Genomic DNA, 18,525 nt, shown 5'->3' on the forward strand with positions numbered 1-18,525 from the left:
GGCGCCCACCCCTGGCTCCCCACTGGCTCTCCTCCAGGCTGGTAGAGGCTCTCAGGGCTGGGCTTTGGGGAGCCCTGAGACCTTGATGTGCCCTTGACCAGTGGGAGCCTCGGCCTCTCGTGGTTCTGTGACAGTCTGATGACGGAATGCCCTGCACAGGTGCTCACGCCTGGGGCCACGGTCACCGTGGGGACTGAGACCTGGGCCTTCCTCCGGCCCCTTTAGCTGCCCTACTCTGCTTGAACAGCAGCAGGGCCAAGCCTGTGAGAGATAGGGTGTCTGCTCTCTGAGGGGACAGTGGAGGGTCTCCCATGACCCTGGAGAGATCCTGCACGTAGGGAGCAGAAGGGCTCCCCGATCCCTGCCTCCAGCCCTGCCTCCAGCCACGCCTCTCTGTTGCTGCCAGAACCACTTCCCGCAGTCCCAGCCCCACGAACACACCTGCTGCTTTTCTCTCCTCGTACAGACTAGGAAACGGAGGCCCAAGGTCAGAGCTGGGAGTGGCAGGACTGGCCGCGGGACCCCGACTCTCGGCCACCTCCATGCTCACTTTAAACCCTGGCACCCCCGCGGCTCCTGTCCGCTTCCATGGCCCCTCCAGATGTTTTATCCTGTCTGCCCAGCCCAGCCCCCAACACCTCTCACGGTGCCCCCACCAGCCCCCCGAGCCCTGCCTCCTGTAACCTTCCTGACCTCCAGGAAGCCTGTCTGCTGCCCAGAAGCCTCAGGGCCCTGTGAGCCCAGGATGGAGCCCAAATACTCATGCCTGGCGCTCGAGGCCTCCAATCAGGAGTTCTTCTGTCCTGAGAGGCGGCTCCGTGTTCCCCGAGGATGCCACCAGGCCGTCCCTGCCCCAGAGCCCTGTCCCCACCTCGTGCCTCAGCCCATCATAAGCAAGCCTCCCTCCCTCCCCTGGACCCCACTGTCCCTTTCCTGGGTACCTTGTGCTCCGCTACAGGTAGCACATGTGGCCCCTGTCCCTCCCACGTGCCTGTGGAGCCCCTCCTGAGTTGGCCCATCAGAGGCTGTAGGGCAGATGGAAGGCTTGCCCTTCTGGGCAGATCACCGCCCCCACCGCCACCCCGCCCCGAGCAAGGCTGTCCTTTGGAACCTGTGATGAAGCCATGTCTTCATTCCTTCCAGAACATTGCCCAGGCATTCACTCTGAAGGGGTTGTGCTAATCTTGGGAGGAAGCGTGGGCACTCTTCCAAAATACTAACGCAGTAGCTGCTGGCGCAGACCTTCTTAGGGTTAAAGGTTTCGAGAATTAGCGTAGAATTCTTTGTGACTTTGGGTGTGGACTCTTCCCCCATCCTTCCCGGGACCTCGTGGTTTGGCTTGGCCCCGGGGGACAGGGCGCTCTCCGCCTCCCTGGACAGGTCAGCCTTCCTCCTGTCGCCTGCCCACTCCAAGACGCCCTCCAGGCAGTAGAGAATTTTCCTCGGCTAGGAGCTTGACTGAGCCCTAAAGCCCTGGGATCCTGGTTGTTTCCTGCCCTGCCTCCCGTGGGGAACAGGCTCCGGTTACGATGGTCTTGTCGTCGCTGCTCTGTGCTTGTCCAGCGGGTGTACAGAAGATTCCAAGCGAGGGGGGCTCACATACACAGCAGGGGGCGTCAGTACAGCCCAGAATGAGCCTGCCATGTTTTCCTATTTTTTTACTTTGTGTTATTTCAGGATTGGAGCTGGGATCTGGGTGCTCAGGTCTAAATGGCCTGCCTGTCGGGGAAGCTGAGCTTTTATGACTATTGTTGGGGCCATCCCTGAGCGGGCATCGTGAGGCAGGGAAGGCAGTGCGAGGCCCGGCCGCTGCACCCCAGGGCTGCCCATCTGCTCCTGTCTCCACCCTAACAAGTGGCACCAGCTTGAGAAAGTGGCTTGAAAATCTAGCTTCCCCCCCCCCGCCCCCCCAAAAAAAGAAAATCTAGCTTCCCGTTCAGCCCTGCCTGCAGGGGCTTCAGGCTGTCATCCTTTGAAATAGCCTTAGCCCCAAAAGGTGGAATTTAAAACTCCGAAGACTTAAGACACCCTGTTTTGAGGTTTTATAAGTGGATAGGCTCTGGAGCCGGCCTGCCTGGGTTTAGGGTAGCTGCCGCTTGGTAACCGTGTGACTTTAGGCCAGATTAGTTAGCCTCTCTGTGTTAATGCTTCCTCACGTGTCAATGGGGAGAGGAAAAGTACCTTTCTCAGTATTGTTTGAAGGAGTTGATGAGACGATGCATAAGTAGTAGATAAATGTACTAAATAGGGATCCCTGGGTGGCACAGTGGTTTGGCGCCTGCCTTTGGCCCAGGGCGCGATCCTGGAGACCCAGGATCGAATCCCACGTCAGGCTCCTGGTGCATGGAGCCTGCTTCTCCCTCTGCCTATGTCTCTGCCTCTCTCTCTCTCTGTGACTATCATAAATAAGTAAAAAATTTTAAAAAAATGTACTAAATAAAATGTTGCTATTTACTATTTTAGTAACTATTATTATTTTAGTGGAGTGGGACCAGCACGTGGTGACAGCACGCAGAGCAAGATGCGATCCCTTAGAAGCAAGATAAAGCTGGGTTGTTAAAGTTCTAAATTCCTGCTGTGTGATCTTAGGCAAGTTACCTAACTTCTCTTAGCCTCAGGGTTTTGTTTGGGTTTTTGTTGTTGTTGTTTAGTTTTTTTTTTGTTTTGTTTTTTTCTGTGACAATAGGAAGATATTCCCCAAGGGCTTATTTCGAGAACTAAATAAGAAAATGGTGCTAATAAGGTTCTCTGGCAAGTGGCAGGTGTTCAGGCACAAGACCTAAGCAGTAGGTGCCTAAGTTGATTTCCTTAATATCCATGTACTGTTTACTGAGCTGCTTTGCATCTCACCTGGAGGCTGGATGCCTGTTCATTCAACCCTCTCCCCAAATCCTCTTCCAGCAGCATCATTGGCCCAGATGGGGAAACAGGCTCAGAGAGGTGAAGCCACTTGTCCACAGTCACCCAGCCAGCACGGGGCAGAGCCTGGCACCACAGCCAGGCTCGCCTCACAAACACTCTCACTGGTGCCCCTCACTGCCCTCTTCTTTCCCTCTTTCGACCCCCGGTCATCCCTTCATGGGGTAGGGGATGTTCACCTGCGCCTGTCCTTCAGTGAGACATGGACTGGTGGGGGGGCGGGGCATGTTCATCTGGGAAAGCACAGGCTGAGTGGGAGGTGAGGGGCAGGTGGGGCCTGGGGAGGTCTTTGAGAGCTGCAGTGAGTGAGGGTGGGGAGTTGGCGGGGGCTGGGCCTCACCAGGCTCGCATTCCCCCACGCACGCACGCATCATTCTGGGGTGACAGTCATGACATGTAATGCTGCCCTGGCAAGGCCACTGAGCCAAAGAGCCTGTTGGCTGTGAGTAACTCAGCACACAGCCAAACCCCTTTGTTTGGGAAACATCACTGTGACGTCCTACTACGTGCCAGGCACGGCTGGAGCCGAGAGGAGGGTGGGAGGTGAAGAATGGGCCTGGAAGGCCCATTCGAGGCCTCAAATGCAGGGAGGGGAGAGCTGGGTCCTTGTTGGGCTGCGTCCTGTTGCAGACCACATGTCAAGTTTGCCCGTCTCCAGCCAGAATTTCAAAAGCCCTTGACCCCCAGAGATCTTCCAGGGCCGTCCCTGCAGCCCTCCTCATGGAGCTGTAGAAAATGTTATGGACGCGGACCAAAGGGACACAAGGTTCATGTTGATCAGAATAAACAGGGAACTTCTGAGAAGCTAGTGAGCCTCGGGCTGGGGTCAGTGCCTGCACAGGCTGTGCCTGATCTCCCTGGACTCTGGGAAGGGCCTCCGCTGGCCCCGTCCAGAGGGATCTTCGTGCACACTCAAGCTGCCCTCCCCCCACCCCCCACTCCCCCACCGTGGATGCTGTCTTCTCCTTCATGGAGCATCAGGTGGCCCCCTGCTTGGAGACAGATTCACCACATTGGTGCAGGTAGTTTATTTGGGAGGAGGTGATCCGTAAGTCCAGAAGGCGGAAGGAGAAAGTCCGACGTCACAGCATGCTACAGGGGGCTCCTGGTGGGAGCGGGAGCTTGGATCTGCTGCATAAGGGGAGCAGCAGGAGGATCACCCACCCAGAGGAGGCCTGTTCCCTCCCCGTCCCAGGCTGTGCCCTGGGCTTTGGAGAAGGATCCCAGGCAGAAGCGGCACAGGGCTTGGTGGGCACGAAAGGGGAAGGCATTGACGGCAAGAGATGAGTCTGAGGGCTGAGTGTACCCAGAATGTCCACTGCAGCCGAAATGGGGTTCATCAGAGGGTGTGCCCCAGGTTCCCAGAGGTGTCTGTTCTAGGCCAAGGCTTGCCCCTGGATTCTCAGGAGTCTCTGTCGTTGAGGCAAGAGGTCAGGGAGGTGTGGGGCTTCATGATGTTCCATACCAGCCCCCCCCCGCAATTGGCACGGTCCGTGTCCCAGTCCCGAGATCCCAGGGCTCTCCCTGACTGTTGTCCAGTGAGCACCTACTGTGTGCCAGGGGCTAGGGCTCCCTGAGGAGGGAAGAGCGCCTGCCTGCCTGCCTGTGAGTTGGAGCATGTGCCTGATGGCTGAGAGGAGGCGGCCGACAGATGGCCGGAGGGCCGCTTGGCATCTGCTCCACCGCGGAAGAGCACTGACCCCACCGCCTTGTTCACCGCGTTCCCTCCCCGGGAGTCATGTGTGTCCCTGGGCCAGCTGGGAGGCAGGACGGGCTGCGGACTCTGTTTCAGACCCTCTGGCCCAGACCCTGCCCCTTCAGGGTGGGCTGTGCTGGGGAAAAGCTGGATGGGGCTGCTGCTTTTTTTTTTTTTTTTTTTCCAAAAAAAACAGCAGTAGATTAGGGACGCCTGGGTGGTTCAGTGGTTGAGCATCTGCCTTTGGCTCAGGGCATGATCCCGGGGTCCTGGGATTGAGTCCTGCGTTGGGCTCCCCACAGGGAGCCTGCTTCTCCCTCTGCCTGCGTCTCTGCCTCTCTCTGTGTCTCTCATGAATAAGTAAATAAAATCTTTTAAAAAAAGAACAGCAAAATGCACAAAACATGAAATTTCTGTTCTGACCATCTTTAAGTGTACAGTTCTGTGGCATCAAGTACGTTCACAGTGCTGTGCAGCGGCCACCACCATCACCAGGGCTTAGGCGTCCTTTCACTTCCCGGGCGAGGAGGTGAAGGCCATGCAAGGGGCTTGCCCAGCATCCCGGGCAGGTGGGAGCCCGAGCTGGAGCCCCGAGGACCGCCGTGGGCCAGGCTCCTCCGAGTGCTCTGCTGCCTCGCCCCTTCCCACTTGCTGGGTCAAGAACCCACCCAACGTATGCATAGAACCCTGTGTCCAAGAACTGCGCCTGGCCCGGGCTCCACCTGGGGCCCAAGCAGGGGTGGGGGAGCATGGCTGCAGGTTGGGACCCTCTACCCATCCCTGACCCTGGCCTCCTGGTGCCTGTGTGTCCTCTCCCTGCAGACCTGGGACGAGGAGCTGGAGCAGTCGGCGGCAGCGTGGGCTCAAGAGTGCATCTGGGAGCACGGCCCCACCGGTCTGCTGGTGTCCATTGGGCAGAACCTGGCCGTCCACTGGGGCAGGTAAGAACCGCCGTGGTTCCCCCCTTACCTGTGACTTGGCCACCGCTGCTGAGCACCTACTGGGTGCTGGGCTTGGCGCTCACTGTCCATAGTCATGTTTAGCCCTCAGGACCACCTGTGCCATTTACACATCGGGAAACGGGCTCCGCGCCCAGGGCCACTTCTGAGTAATTGGCAAAACGGATGCGAGCCTGCTTGTTGGCTCCAGACGCTGATCCCTGGGCTCAGGGTTTCTGGAGCTTGGGTGTTCCAGTCCACCTCCTTGAAAGGATTCCTGAGCCCGTTGTGGCTGGCCAGCGGGGAGCTGGCCAGGTAAGTGGGAAATGGGAATGTCGCTCTTGCAGTGCTGGGCCAGGGCGTCTTCTGTGCCCTGGCACGTCTGGGTTCTGCTCATTCTCAAGGCCCAGCCAGTTCCATGTTGAGAGCAGCTGTCCCTCACCTTCCCCTCCTCATCTGGCCATGGGGAGGCTCAGTCTCACCCCCAAGGACCCCATAGCTGGAGGAGGGTCTTGGGAGCGGTCTGTAAGATGTTGCCCCATGGCCTTCCCTGGGGTCAGCTGAGTGCACCCCCGGCTCAGGGCTGGTTTCCTTCGTGGGGAACTTGCCTTCCGGCCAGTGTAGACTCATTAGCCGACCAGACAATGTGGTGTGTATGCAAGGCTCTGGGGTTTGGACCCAGGGCTGGCCAAGGGCTCAGGGCCCACCTGTGCTTTGCCTGTATCATTGAAAAGTTGGACTGGGCTTATCGTATCCCCTCAAAGCACAGGTGGCCTGACCTGCAGTGCAGCTCTTTCCCAGCTCCGTAAGCGCCTGCATCGGTGTGACCGCGAGTGGAACGCTTCCCCTAGGTCCCTGCCTTTCCAGGATGGAACCTGCGCAGGTGTCCTGAGGGCTGCAGACATCTGGCTTTGCAGAAGTGAATCAACACGTTGTTTTTGGTTTTTTTTTTTTTTGTCCTCCGGTGAATTCTGCTTTTTTATAAAAATCAGTTTTCCGGTTTCATGAAAAGAGAATGTCTACAGGGAGAAAACCATCATTCCACTGGTCTGGCTCAACAACCAGAATATTCTTGGACTCCTGTGTACCATCTGGCTGTGGGCCGGCATATTTTTACATACTGGTAATAGTGGCCAGGACAGCTTTTAATTCTCCCCCCCACCTTCTCATACGATATCAGACAATTCTTCTATTCCATAGAGGTCGCGGCTATCGTCGTCGAGGCTGCCTTCGGGCTGCCCAGCTGCCAGCTGCCAGGTTACAAGTTAGCCGTTCCATCAGGCTAAGTGCCGGGACTGATGGCGCAAAGGCCACAAAGATCTTGCCCCTGCTGGACGCAGAGGGCCATCTGATTTCACAAAGAGCCCCCCTCATCCTCCAGGGGCTCCCGCAGCAGCCTGGCCATGGCGCTCCGGGGAAGCGGACGGGTGTCCCCACACGGCCCTGTAGCTCTGTGGCTGGTGGCCGCGGGCGTCCTTCCCCCGGCTGGCCCCGGCCACGTCACTGACCGCCACCATGCGCTCTGGGCTGTGACCGTAATTGTTACAAGACCTCTAACTGCCCGGCTCACCACAGCGCTCTTAGGAACGGCCAGACCCGTTGTGCCTTTTCTCTTTGATTCGAAACCGTTTTGTTTACACTTGCTGGTGACGCTGACCTGACCGGGGATTTGCATCCAGTTTATTTTCTTTCCTGGGAGGAAAGTAAGGATGCCAACCCCGTGGATGGGGCCGAGCCAGGAGGCAGTGGCCACTCATGGAGATGACCAGGGTGGGGGCTGGGGTCTCCTCACCTGGGGGCAGATGAGGGCTCAGGTGATCAAATCCTAAATAGGAACTTCTTGAAAGGCTTTGCCCACGTGACAGCAGAGCTCTGCACACCTGCAGGTTTCCGCACCTTGATTTCATTTCCTTCCTTATACCGGAGTCCTTGGGTCCTCAGCAGCTGAAGAATGAAGCCAGTCATGACGAAACAGAAACCTGAGTCTCTGGGCTCTTGTTTGGGGGTGACGGGGACCCGTGTGCCCTCTTCCCCATAGCTGGCTATCTCACAACTTTTAGGCCTTCCCTGGCCCTTCTGTGCATTACCTGGACAATTACTTACTCATTGTTTTTCTCTGCATTGACTTTAAATGGACTCATGTTTTAAATCAAGTTGCGTTTTAAACAATAATATCTGGGAAGTACAGGGTTCGTGGGCTGCATATATCTCCCCAAATATACATGAGGGTAAGTACATAATTGTAATATGAGAAAATGACTCACTGGGGGCCAGGCAAACGTTTCCTGAACACACAGGTGGCTTGTGGGCCACCCAGGAACACCCCTGGATCCCAGAGGGGCTCCAGGGATCCCCAAGGTACGCTCTTTGCAAGCTTGGAGTTTAGGCACTGACACAGGTGCTGGGCAGGACTGGGGGCTCTTCACCCAAAGTAGCCCCTCCTCCAGCCTGCCCCGTGGGCAGCAGTGCTATGAGCCACCGTCTCTGCCGGGTATCATGGTGGCCGGGACGTAACAATGTGGTCTGCCCCCGCAGGTACCGCTCTCCTGGCTTCCACGTGCAGTCCTGGTATGACGAGGTGAAGGACTACACCTACCCCTACCCCCACGAGTGCAACCCCTGGTGTCCAGAGAGGTGCTCTGGACCCATGTGCACCCATTACACACAGGTAACACTCGCGGCGTCAGCTGAGACCTCAGCCCAGAACCCCCAAACCCCATCACTCCCCTGGCTGTGCAGGACTGCTCCCCGGTTGGAAAACTCTGCTCTGTCATCACCATAATTTTTTCCTTTAATTTGCTGTTACTTAAAGTATAGCTGCTGGGCTGAGCTTGTGTTTGTGAGGCCAGTGCAAGAGACCGACAGCGCTAGAAACCTGTATGGCGATTTCACATCGCTGGCACTTTTTCCACGTGTGTGTTTGTTTTTGTTTGGGGGCGGTGTGTGTTCCACAAACAGATGGATCTTCAGTGGGTTAAGGAAAAAACCCGGTCCTTCACTCCTTTAGCGCCAGCACCCTGTCTGTAGATCCAGGCCGGATTCTGTGGCCCCGCTGTGCCTCATCCCTGGCTCTGACACATGGATGTCATCTTTTCAGATAGTCTGGGCCACCACCAACAAGATTGGCTGTGCTGTGAACACCTGCCGGAGGATGAACGTTTGGGGAGATGTTTGGGAGAATGCGGTCTATCTCGTCTGCAATTACTCTCCAAAGTAAGAACAAGTTAACATGGTTGTCTGGGTTGGGATGCATTTGCCTGCCATGGAGGACCCAACAAAAATGAGCTTAAACGGTGAAATCTCTTTATTAATTCACAAGACAAGACATCTAGAGATTGGTGCATCCAGTTCAGCCTAAAAGCTGAGCAGTGTCAGTGAGGACTCAAGCTCTTTCTGTTTTCCTGCTGTACCATCCTCTCTTCATGGTTCCGAGATGGCTGCAGAGCACCGGGCATCACATCTTCCCAAACCAAATGGAAGAGAATGGTAGAAAAGGGCTTTCTCTTAGGCCTTTCTCAGCCCTGGTCCACTTTCCCCTTATGTCACGGGCCAGAACTAGACCACTCACAGACAAGCGGTAGGGGCACGAGGTTTCCCTAACTGGCTTCGACCAATGACATTGCCCAGTTGGCTTTGCAGGTCATCTTCTGGGACTCCCTGAGCAAATCAGAAATGGGAATAGCTGTTGGCTGGCCCATCAGTGGGGTGTGCCATGGGGAGAGTCTTTTTTTCTCTGAAAATATGCAGCAGACAGCACTCTAGGAAATGTATTCACGCTAGACCTAGCTTTTGCATTTTTATGTTTTCCCTTCTAGCAAAGACCACATGGAGCCTCTGTGTCTCAGCCTCCCCCCTCCTCCCAGCATCCTGATAGCATCCGGGGGCCATATACCCCTCAATGTACTCATTCACCTCCTTTGCCCATCAAGTATGTGCTGCTTCTCGGAGCACTGCCCTCCCCGCGTATGGCCTGCGGTTTGCACGCCGGCCGCTGGGCTGGCCGCCGCCCTAGCACCGTGCCTTGCACACAGTGTGCCCTCAAGGCATATTTGCTCGGTGACTGAAATGAAACGCAGTGACCTCACTTATTTGGTTTGGGTCAGGAGTGGCCTCGAGGAGGCGGGATGAGGGGAATCGCTGAGGTCAGGAGGAAAATACACGCTCTCCGTCGGGCGTCTGGCATGTCCGTGCTGGCCGTGTCTCAGCAGCCCACAGACGTGAGGGCAGGCGGATTAGGTCATCATCACTGGGGAGGGACTCCCGCCCCGTGCAAGAGCTGTGACTGGCCCATGATGGGGGGACCCCCCGGCAGAGTGGCAGGTGGGGCGTGAGGGATGATTATCAGACTCTGTATATAGAGAAAAAATACACATGAAGATCCTATGAGAAGCCGCCTTCTGCCCTTCCCAGTGCCCAACTGCTTTCTTGGAAAGAAGAAGAACACGTAGGATACACACTGGTCTCAAGCGTGCGTGTGCATGGGCTAGCCGGCGCTGGTGGCCGTGACCAAGGGCCAGGGGCTGCGTGTCCCGGGGGGAGGCACGGCGGGGCCGGGCGCTGGCGCTCCTCTTCCTCGCTGCATCCCCACATGGCATTTCTTCAGGGTGTGCACGCAGAGGGAGGCAGGGAGGCCGGGGGGCTCCCCGGTGTCTCCTCTTCTAGGGACACCGATCCTGCTGCATCAGGGCCTTTCCCTGTGGCCTCATTTCACCTCACTTACCTCCTGGGAAGCTCCACCTCCACACACAGCCACCCTGGGGGTTAGGGCTTCAACGTAGGAATTACAGGTGGTGGGGAGACACACAGTCAGTCCGTGGGACGCATGTATACCCAGGTAACTACCACCCAGCTCAAGATGGAGCATGTCTCCAGGGGCCTGGGATGTCCCCCACAGGGGCCACCATTCCACATCTCTCCCCGCTGGTCAGTGTGCCTGGTTTGGACCCTCACGTGAACCGACCAGCCACGTCTGTCCTGCTCTGCTCAGCACGTCCTGCTCACCACTGTGTGTTCGAGGTTTGTGTGCTGTATTGCCTGTTCACTGGGCCATCCTGATTGCTGTGTGGTACTCCGTGGCATCCATGGCCTCTTTCCTCAGGAGTCTGAGGGCCTGGCCATGCAGGACGCTGACCTGGGCACCAGAGCTTGCAGCCAGCACCCACAGGGCCCCCGACTCCCTGGACAGCCATCAGACAAGCTTGTTGGTTCAGCAAACGCTCACAGAGCACGCGGCCCTCTTCATAGGCCCTGGTCCGAGGGCCGCCACACCTCACCCCCTCACCACCTGACCTGCTGTCACCCTTGTTACAGAGAAGGAGACAGAGGGTCAGGGCTGAGGGCAGCGCTGGGGTGGCGTGCTGGCAGGGCCGGAGTGCAGCCCGGGGAGTCGTTCTGGACAGCTCGGCTGAGGGAGGCCGGGGCCAGGCTTGGCTTAGCAACGGGGCTCTGGCTCTCCTTCCTGAGTGAGCCAGGTCAACCCTGAAGGAAGTTTCTAGAAGGAATCACAGAGATGGGTCCCCAGTCACTCCAGTTTGTGCTGCCAAAGGCCCAGGCTCTGAGAGAAGGGCTTGGGAATACCGCTCTGCACCTGCTACCCAGCCCTTGGAGAACTTGAGAGAGAGGTGGATGGTATCCATGACATCCAGAGGGACCTTGGTCCCCACCCCAAGGGCAGAGTGGTCAGAGGCTCTGAGCCCCTCCCCTTGTGTGCTGTGTGACCTTGGGCAGGTCACTTAAGCTTTATGAGCTCTAGGAGCCTCCTGGGTGTTGGCAGGACAGAGGGACCCGGTTGATAGGAGCTAAGTAAACACCAGGTCCTCCCTAGAACATGCTGATATTGAGAAACAGCTTAGAAGGAGGGATCTCAGCAGCTTCCAGCACGAAAGTATTGGGGCTGGGGTAGGGGTGGCCGATAGCGTTCAGTCTGTAAGGCAGGACACGGGAGATGCAGGGCTAGGTGGTGCACACAGCAGCGCCACGGGCCGAGGGTGCTGGGGAGGAAGGATGTGTCGCAGCTCCCCACGGGGATTCCTCTAGCATCCTCTAGACTCTGGGCAGCTGTCTCCCTTCCTCGCACCTAGCACACAGCGTCCTTCCTCCCCTGGACAGCCCAGGCCCTTGGGCGGTGGCCCCCCTGACGGTGTTTTTGGCGTGTCCGCAGGGGGAACTGGATCGGAGAAGCCCCGTACAAAACCGGCCGGCCCTGCTCCGAGTGCCCGCCCAGCTACGGAGGCAGCTGCAACAACAACCTGTGTTACCGAGGTAGGAAGTGACTTACAGGCCGCCCTTGGTGGCCGTCCCTTCTGTCTGTGGGTCCCGGAAGAGCTGTCGTCACACGGGAACATGAGCACTGAGGTCAAGACGCCTCTGCCTTCCCTCCCCCTGCCTGTGCAGCCCTGAGCGGCAGGTGTCCCCCTCTGCGGCCCCGGGGGTGCTCAGCGCCCAGCTCCCTGGGGACACAGGGCTGTGCTGGCACGTGCTCCCCGTACGCATCTCCCACGGCCACCGCCGGAGCGGATGCTGGATGCACACACGTCCCTGCCAGAGTTGGGCTCATGGTTCGCCGTCAACACACAACAAACAAGAAATGCAGAGCACTTGACTAGACGGTGCCCGTCCCAGATGACCCCCTCCGGGCTCGGCCAGGCTTGCCCCTGGGTGGTCGGTCTCCTTCCTTCTACCCTTGTTTGCATCTTGCTGACGCCTCACCCGATTTGTCATCGCTGCTCATGCTGCCTTCCCCCCTTGGCTGAGGCAGATCCCTGGCTTTCAGAGGCCGGGTACCTGCCCCCTGGATTCTAGTCAGCCACCAAGGTGTCCCCACTACCCCCACTGCTGTAAGGAGCGCATCTTGCCTAAGGTGCTGCTCACGATTTTCAGTATTTTCTCAGGCTCTCCGCCAGGAGGGACAGAGTGGGGCCAGAGGGACGAGCCAGGGGTTTGTGTTTGGGACGCGCTGTTCATGTAGCTGCACCCGCAGGCCCTGTGACAGCAGAGAGGGGCGTGTGGGAAAGGGCAGCTCTCCACGTGGGACTTTCCCCATCAGTCCAGTGGGCTCTGGGGTGCAGAAACAGATGGGCTAGGGTGGGGGTCCCAGACCTGCTCGGGGCCCAGGGACCCTGTCATCCTGGCCAGCCGTTCACCTCTACTTCCACCCATTGTGGGGGGCGAGGGTCTGGACGTGTGACAAACCTGTGTGTGCTGCTCCCTGGGCTGTGTGTCATCCATGAGCAGCAGAGCGGCCAGGGGCAGACTTCGAGCCTGGTTCTCAGACCCTTTGGTCACTCTGACCAGCAGGAAGATGAGCATGACACCAGCCTTCCGTGGGGGGTGTCAGGCTCCATGGAGAGAGTCCGCATTTGGTATGAACGTATTGAACGCCTGCTGTGGGCAGGATGTTGCTGGGTGCTATCTATGGGGATGACCATGGGACCTGACACTTAAGGCCCTACCCTCTTAAGATTGGGATCCAGGAGGATCATTGCCGCACAAGCAGCGACATGTGTCTTCCTGGGGAAGTAACTGACTGTCATGGGGCTTATAGCAGGAGCATCCACTGTTGTCTGGAGGGGTCAGGGAAGGCCTCCCGAGCAGGTGGCCCTCTAGGAGGGGGATGTAGCCTAGGGGTGAGAGAGGGGTGCTTCTGCAGGGGCAGGAGCCCACGTGTATGCTTTTAGGTGTGAGGGTGGTGTGACCCTGAGCCTGGGAGACAGGGAGGCTGTTAACTGAATTCCTCCTGCTGGCCCAGCCGTCTTCTCTGTGTTCGAGGCAGGGCTCCACACGCTGTAGTGAAACCCCCCTAATATCCCTGCTCGGAGTCCTGCGTTCATGAGACACGTGGGTTCTAGAGTCTGGCATACCTGCATTAGGAAGAGCACACCCGCCACATTCCAGCAGCAGGCCCCGGGCAGGCCACCCCCTCTCTGAGCCTCAGGCTCCCTGCCTGGAAGTGGGGTCAGTGCAGGACAAGACCATGGGTGGAGGCTGGCCCTTGGGCCTGTCTGGGCCCTTCCCCGGGTCCCTGGCAGGCCGAGCCTGTGGCTGCTGTCCAGTTGCCCAGGAGGGGGCAAGTCCCCCGTCAGATCCTGAGTGCTGATTTGGGGACTGAGAAAGAGAGAGAGAGAGAGAGAGAGAGAGAGGGCTGGCCATTGAGGCTTCTCTTTGCGTCTTCCACTGTTCTTCACTCAAGCCTAATCTCGTCACAGGGCTACTTTGGGGGCCCATCAGGTGCACAAGCCAGAGCTGCTCAGGCTAGGGCTCATCTCTGTGGTTCCTGCAGGTGCATCCTTGGGCCTACTGCTTGCTCTCTCTGAACCTGTTTGTCCATCTGTGACCGTAAGAGTCGAGTCCCTCTGTAGAAGCTTTCCTGGATGGAGGATGTGGAGAGAAGGGTGTGAGATGCTAGCACAGCAGCCTGCACATAGTGCTTTATAAACACCCCCATTCCATTCCCCCTCCCCGAGAGGAGTGGGGGTGGGTGGTACGACTGCACTTACCACCTTGCGTGGGGCCCTTCCTCACCTGGTGGGGAGTGTAGGCCCTTTCACCGCCTGGGGGCCTCATCCATGTCACGAACCTGGCAGATACCCGCTCCCCTTTGGAAACACAGCTCTGGTGTCACACCTCCTCCAGGGAGCCTTCCCTGACTACACAGGCAGTGCACCTGTGCTCTTCTGCACCCAGACTCTCCTTGAACCCTGGTCACCTGGTGTTACAACTGCCAGTTCGCTCTGAGGGCTCCAGGGTCATGTAGCAGATGTGTTCTGCATGCCATCTGAACACATATACTGCCCATACCCACAGAGGATCATTTTCAAAGAACAAATGCACACAAAGACACCTTAGATGCTGGGTTGCCCACCCAATGAAGCCTCTGTGCTTGTTTTTTTATTTGTGGTGGAAAATACCCAAGTTCCCTTGGCAGGCATCCCAGTTTTCTTAGCTAACCATGCAGAAAGTCTCCTGTAAAGCAGCTTATCTGCATAAGCTACTTAATAAGCATTGATTGAGGGTGCCTGGCAAGGCCTTGACCTATAATGGAGATAGAGCAGGGATAAAGATAGACCATACGAGAAGCTTCCGTCCCTCCAGGAACCACGTGGCGATCAAGGGCGTGGGCTTCATGGAAGGCCAGCTTGACACTCAGCTGTGTGAGCTTGGGCAGGTAGCTTAGCTTCTCCAAGCCTTGATTTTCCTGTCTGTGAAATGGGGCTGACTCAGGGTTCCTAGGGAGCCAGGAGAGCACGCCAGGCAAGGGCCGAGCCAGCAAGTCATCATTCAGTTGGTGTCCAGCAAACGTTAGCTCTGAGTGCTGTCACTACCTGCAGAACCAGGTAGGAGTCTGGAGGCTGATGTGAGCGATGCCGTGGGGCCCGAGACCCCTGGTCTGGAGCTGGACGGTGCACACAGTAACCTTGCCATGAACTTGGGCATGGAATTTCCCCAGGTCTGCACTGCTCTGCACAGAGGATCTTAATTAGGATGTGCTCAAATACAGCCTGTCCTCTGGGTAAGCATTCCACTTTTCATGTGTGTGTCTGAGGGCGAGGACTGTCTGCCCATTTTCTTAAATAGTGAACCCTCAAATGCTTTAGACTGCTTTACCAAACTATATTCGGCTGAATAAAGCCACGATTATGAGGTATAAAAATCCTAAAGGCCAGTGGAAGAAAACTCGGCTCATTCCAGAGATAGCTCTGGCCTTCCGTGAAGCACAAACCTGAATAGCCACATTGACGGGAAGAGCAGGCCAGAATCAGATGTGTACCGAGGGGTGTTTGCAAACCTGGTGTCTTCGTAGAGATTTTGCCTATAGCTTTGGGTGACAAGTGGTGCTGTCAGAATTCTCACCGTGAATGTCTTTAAACTCAGCTAAGACTTTTTTCTTTTTCTTATTTTTTACCCGAAAGAACTCAAAGACCGAAATCTTTAAGGGTTAGCTCATCCTTCATTCAGCAAATTTTGTTGAACAAAATTGTTGTGGCTGGGAGCCGGGTGTCTGGTGAGGGGGAGTGAGGCAGGCTGGCTCCTGGCCCCAGGGAGTTTGCAGCTGGTGGGAGGGGCAGGTGGTGGCAACATGCTGTGAACCCTGATAAGGACGGCCCTAGGGCTCAGGACTGCCATTCCCTACCTGCTTAAATCCCACCCACCTTCCTCACCCGGGGTGGTGCTTGTGCTTGGGGGACTGGCCTGTGAAACAGATGCAGAGCGACCCTGCCTTGACAAGCGCCAGAGAATTTGCCCTGGATTTGGATGCTTGTTTTGCATAGCCACCAAACACCTGGTCCACCTTTGGAGACTGAGAGATCGTGGCTCCTAACCAGAAGCGGGAATGAGTCTATAGGGTTGATGAGCACTTGCTGGCACTTGAATTTTAATCCGGTGCCACAGAAGAGGCTTGGGAGGCGCTCTATGTCACCTTCACCCGAGGGGCTCCCAAGGCAGGGTTTCCAGCTCTGGTCCACAGACGCCCTTAGGGGATGGGTGTGCACACCGTAAGGGTGGGAGGGCTCTCCCGGCAAAGGTGCGCATCGTTAGTGCTGGACAAGGCCTTGCCGGCAAATAAAAATAGCAAGATTTTTCTGTGCGTTGGCTGCAATTTACAGCGTGGTACCCTGATGGCCTGCAGGTGGGTGCTGTTGAGTGCCCTCAGGTGTCTTTCAGGATGGAAACTGGAAAATACTTACAAGAAATGGAATCTATGGTTAATTAACATGCTTGAAACCTGGGGGTCATGGTCATGGGTTGTCAATGAACGTGATAATACTGGGGTTGGGAAAACTATGAGGACCTGATGGAGTCACTCTGTTTTTAACCTGGAGTTGGGTCTTTGGCTGGTTGTACGCGTTGGACAGTGAAGCTTCCGTGCAGAGAAAGGCGTTGAGTTGGTTGAGCAATGACTCACAGGGGCCCAGAACGGAGCAGAGAGTGCCTGCGGCGGGGTGCAGCGTGGTCCAAGGACACCGACTCGGGTCTCCTGCACCACGGTGGGCACAGAACCTAGGAAGGCTCCCCTCCCCCCTAGTGAATACCTGGGGCCAGAAGGACCTCAGGGGAGACGGTGCCAGTTTGGGGTCAGAGGGTGAGGCAGCCTCCTGGAGCCGCCTCCTTGGGCAGGTGGTGGCGTGCAGGAAGAGGTGGGACAAGAAGCCACTGTGATCCCCCAGGTGCCAGCAGCAGCAGGGTTTGCACCTCTGGCCTGCCCGGCTGCCCCCGGTCCAAAGCAAACACGGCGAGCAGATTGCCCGGCCGCTGGCCTTGGCCGTAGAATTCCACCTGGCTGGCTCTGCTCCGAAGCGTAACTCTCTCGCTGCCGCTGAGCCCACTCTTTGTGAACGTGAACCTCCAGCCAGTTCAGTTTCACAGTTGCTGTTTTCCCCACAAAGTGCATTTTTCTTGAATCCTCTGTGTTATCTCTTTCGCCCTCTCCACGATTAAGGAGAGTCTTACAGCCCCAAACCCGAAACAGACGAGATGAACGAGGTGGAGGTGGCTCCCATTCCTGAAGAGAAGCACGTCTGGGTCCAGCCCAGGGTGGTCAGACCCACGAAGCCCAAGAAAGCGCCCGCGGTGAATTACATGAGTGAGTGGGGGCTCTGTCCCCTGCCCCAGGGCTGCGGGGGTGGGGTGGGGGTGCGTGTAGCGCTCCTGCAGGGGTGCGGGGAGGGGAGTAGGGATGCTGGGGTTGTGTGGAGAGGTCTCCAGGTCAGCAAACAGTGGGGAACAGGGCAGGGCGTAGCTGCAAAAGCACAGCCCTAAGGTATTTTTTTAAAATGATATCTTTAAGTCGTTTCAAAAGCTAGCATCCCAGGGGTGGTGCTTGGGTGGCATTCCCCCCTGGCCAGTATTTTAAGATTAGACCTTATCCTTTCAGGACAAGGGGGCCAGCCCAGGGGGGCCTGGGCTAAAACTGGGTTCTTCTGGGGGTGTCAGCTGGACGTGGCTCCCCAGGGCCGGCACTGGTGAGCTGTGGCCCCTCACCGCCCCATACCGGCTGGTGACTCGGACCCTCACTGGCCTCTGAGACTTGGTTTGCTCATCCAGACAAGGGGGCAGTAGGGCCCAAGCAGGGTTGCTGTGAGGACCATTAGCAGTAATGGGGGCCACCCAGTGTCAGCTCTGTGGTCATCACCACGGTGCCTCCCAGGGCTCCCCACGAGGCTCCTGGAGGTGCCCAGGTGTGGAATGTTGTTATGTTCACCCCTCATCATGCTTTGCCCTGCCCTGCCAGCTCACTCAGCTCACAGCTCCCTTTGTTCTGCCCTCATATGCTCTGTGTCCCCAGTGTAGTGCCTTTACTGAAGGTTCGGGGCTCACGGGCACGTCACAGGCCTGGGCTGTGTGCTGGGCTTCTCCGTTTCCCCCTAAGCTTCAAACAGCATAAAATGCACCCTCCCCCCCCCCCCCCCCCAGGGCCAAGGTTGTGCTCCTGTTTCTTTAGGTTTTTCAGCTGCTCCACCCTGCCCTGCCTGACCAGTCTCTGTCCTCTCGGGCCTGCCAGTGTCCTTCCCCGGGGAACTTCTGCCCACCTCATCATTCTGTAGCTTTCTTTCACCAGAAAATACTCTGATGCCCTTGTCTGTCCAGAGGTTAAAATTGTTCCATTTCTAAAAAAAATTTTTTAAATTACAAAATAATATATGTCTTTTGGACCAACTCTAACACTATGCCAAGATTCTGATGTGTCCCTAGAAAACAAACAAGGAAAGCTTGACCAAAGCCATCTTGGCTGGGGAAGGCCTGTAAGTCCTACACTTCCAGAGCCTTCCAGGGCTTTGGGGCACTTGGTGTGTGCCAGTCCCCCTTCCAAGGCTATGCTGACTTTCTTGGTTAATGCTCACAGAAATAGCACCTGCTGGACTTATCCCTGCTGCTCAAAATGTGGAAACCAAACCTCAGAGACAGGAGGGAATGTGTTCAGGGTCTCACTGCTACTCTAAAAGGGTGGGCCTGGGATTCAAACATCGCAGCTGA

General features: G+C 56.9%; 1 protein-coding gene across 1 annotated transcript in view; it reads left to right on the top strand.

Annotated features, from left to right (window-relative positions):
• The window catches only part of CRISPLD2 (cysteine rich secretory protein LCCL domain containing 2), a 64,876-nt gene that overhangs the window by 16,451 nt on the left and 29,900 nt on the right, over positions 1–18,525 (top strand). The window contains exons 3-7 of the mRNA XM_072819487.1: positions 5,438–5,556; positions 8,089–8,221; positions 8,651–8,766; positions 11,714–11,814; positions 16,991–17,134. Of these exons, the coding sequence (XP_072675588.1) occupies positions 5,438–5,556; positions 8,089–8,221; positions 8,651–8,766; positions 11,714–11,814; positions 16,991–17,134 (613 nt within the window). The remainder of the gene's footprint in view (positions 1–5,437; positions 5,557–8,088; positions 8,222–8,650; positions 8,767–11,713; positions 11,815–16,990; positions 17,135–18,525) is intronic.

Source organism: Canis lupus, chromosome 3 (assembly GCF_048164855.1).
Source record: "Canis lupus baileyi chromosome 3, mCanLup2.hap1, whole genome shotgun sequence".
Taxonomy (NCBI): Eukaryota; Metazoa; Chordata; class Mammalia; order Carnivora; family Canidae; genus Canis; species Canis lupus.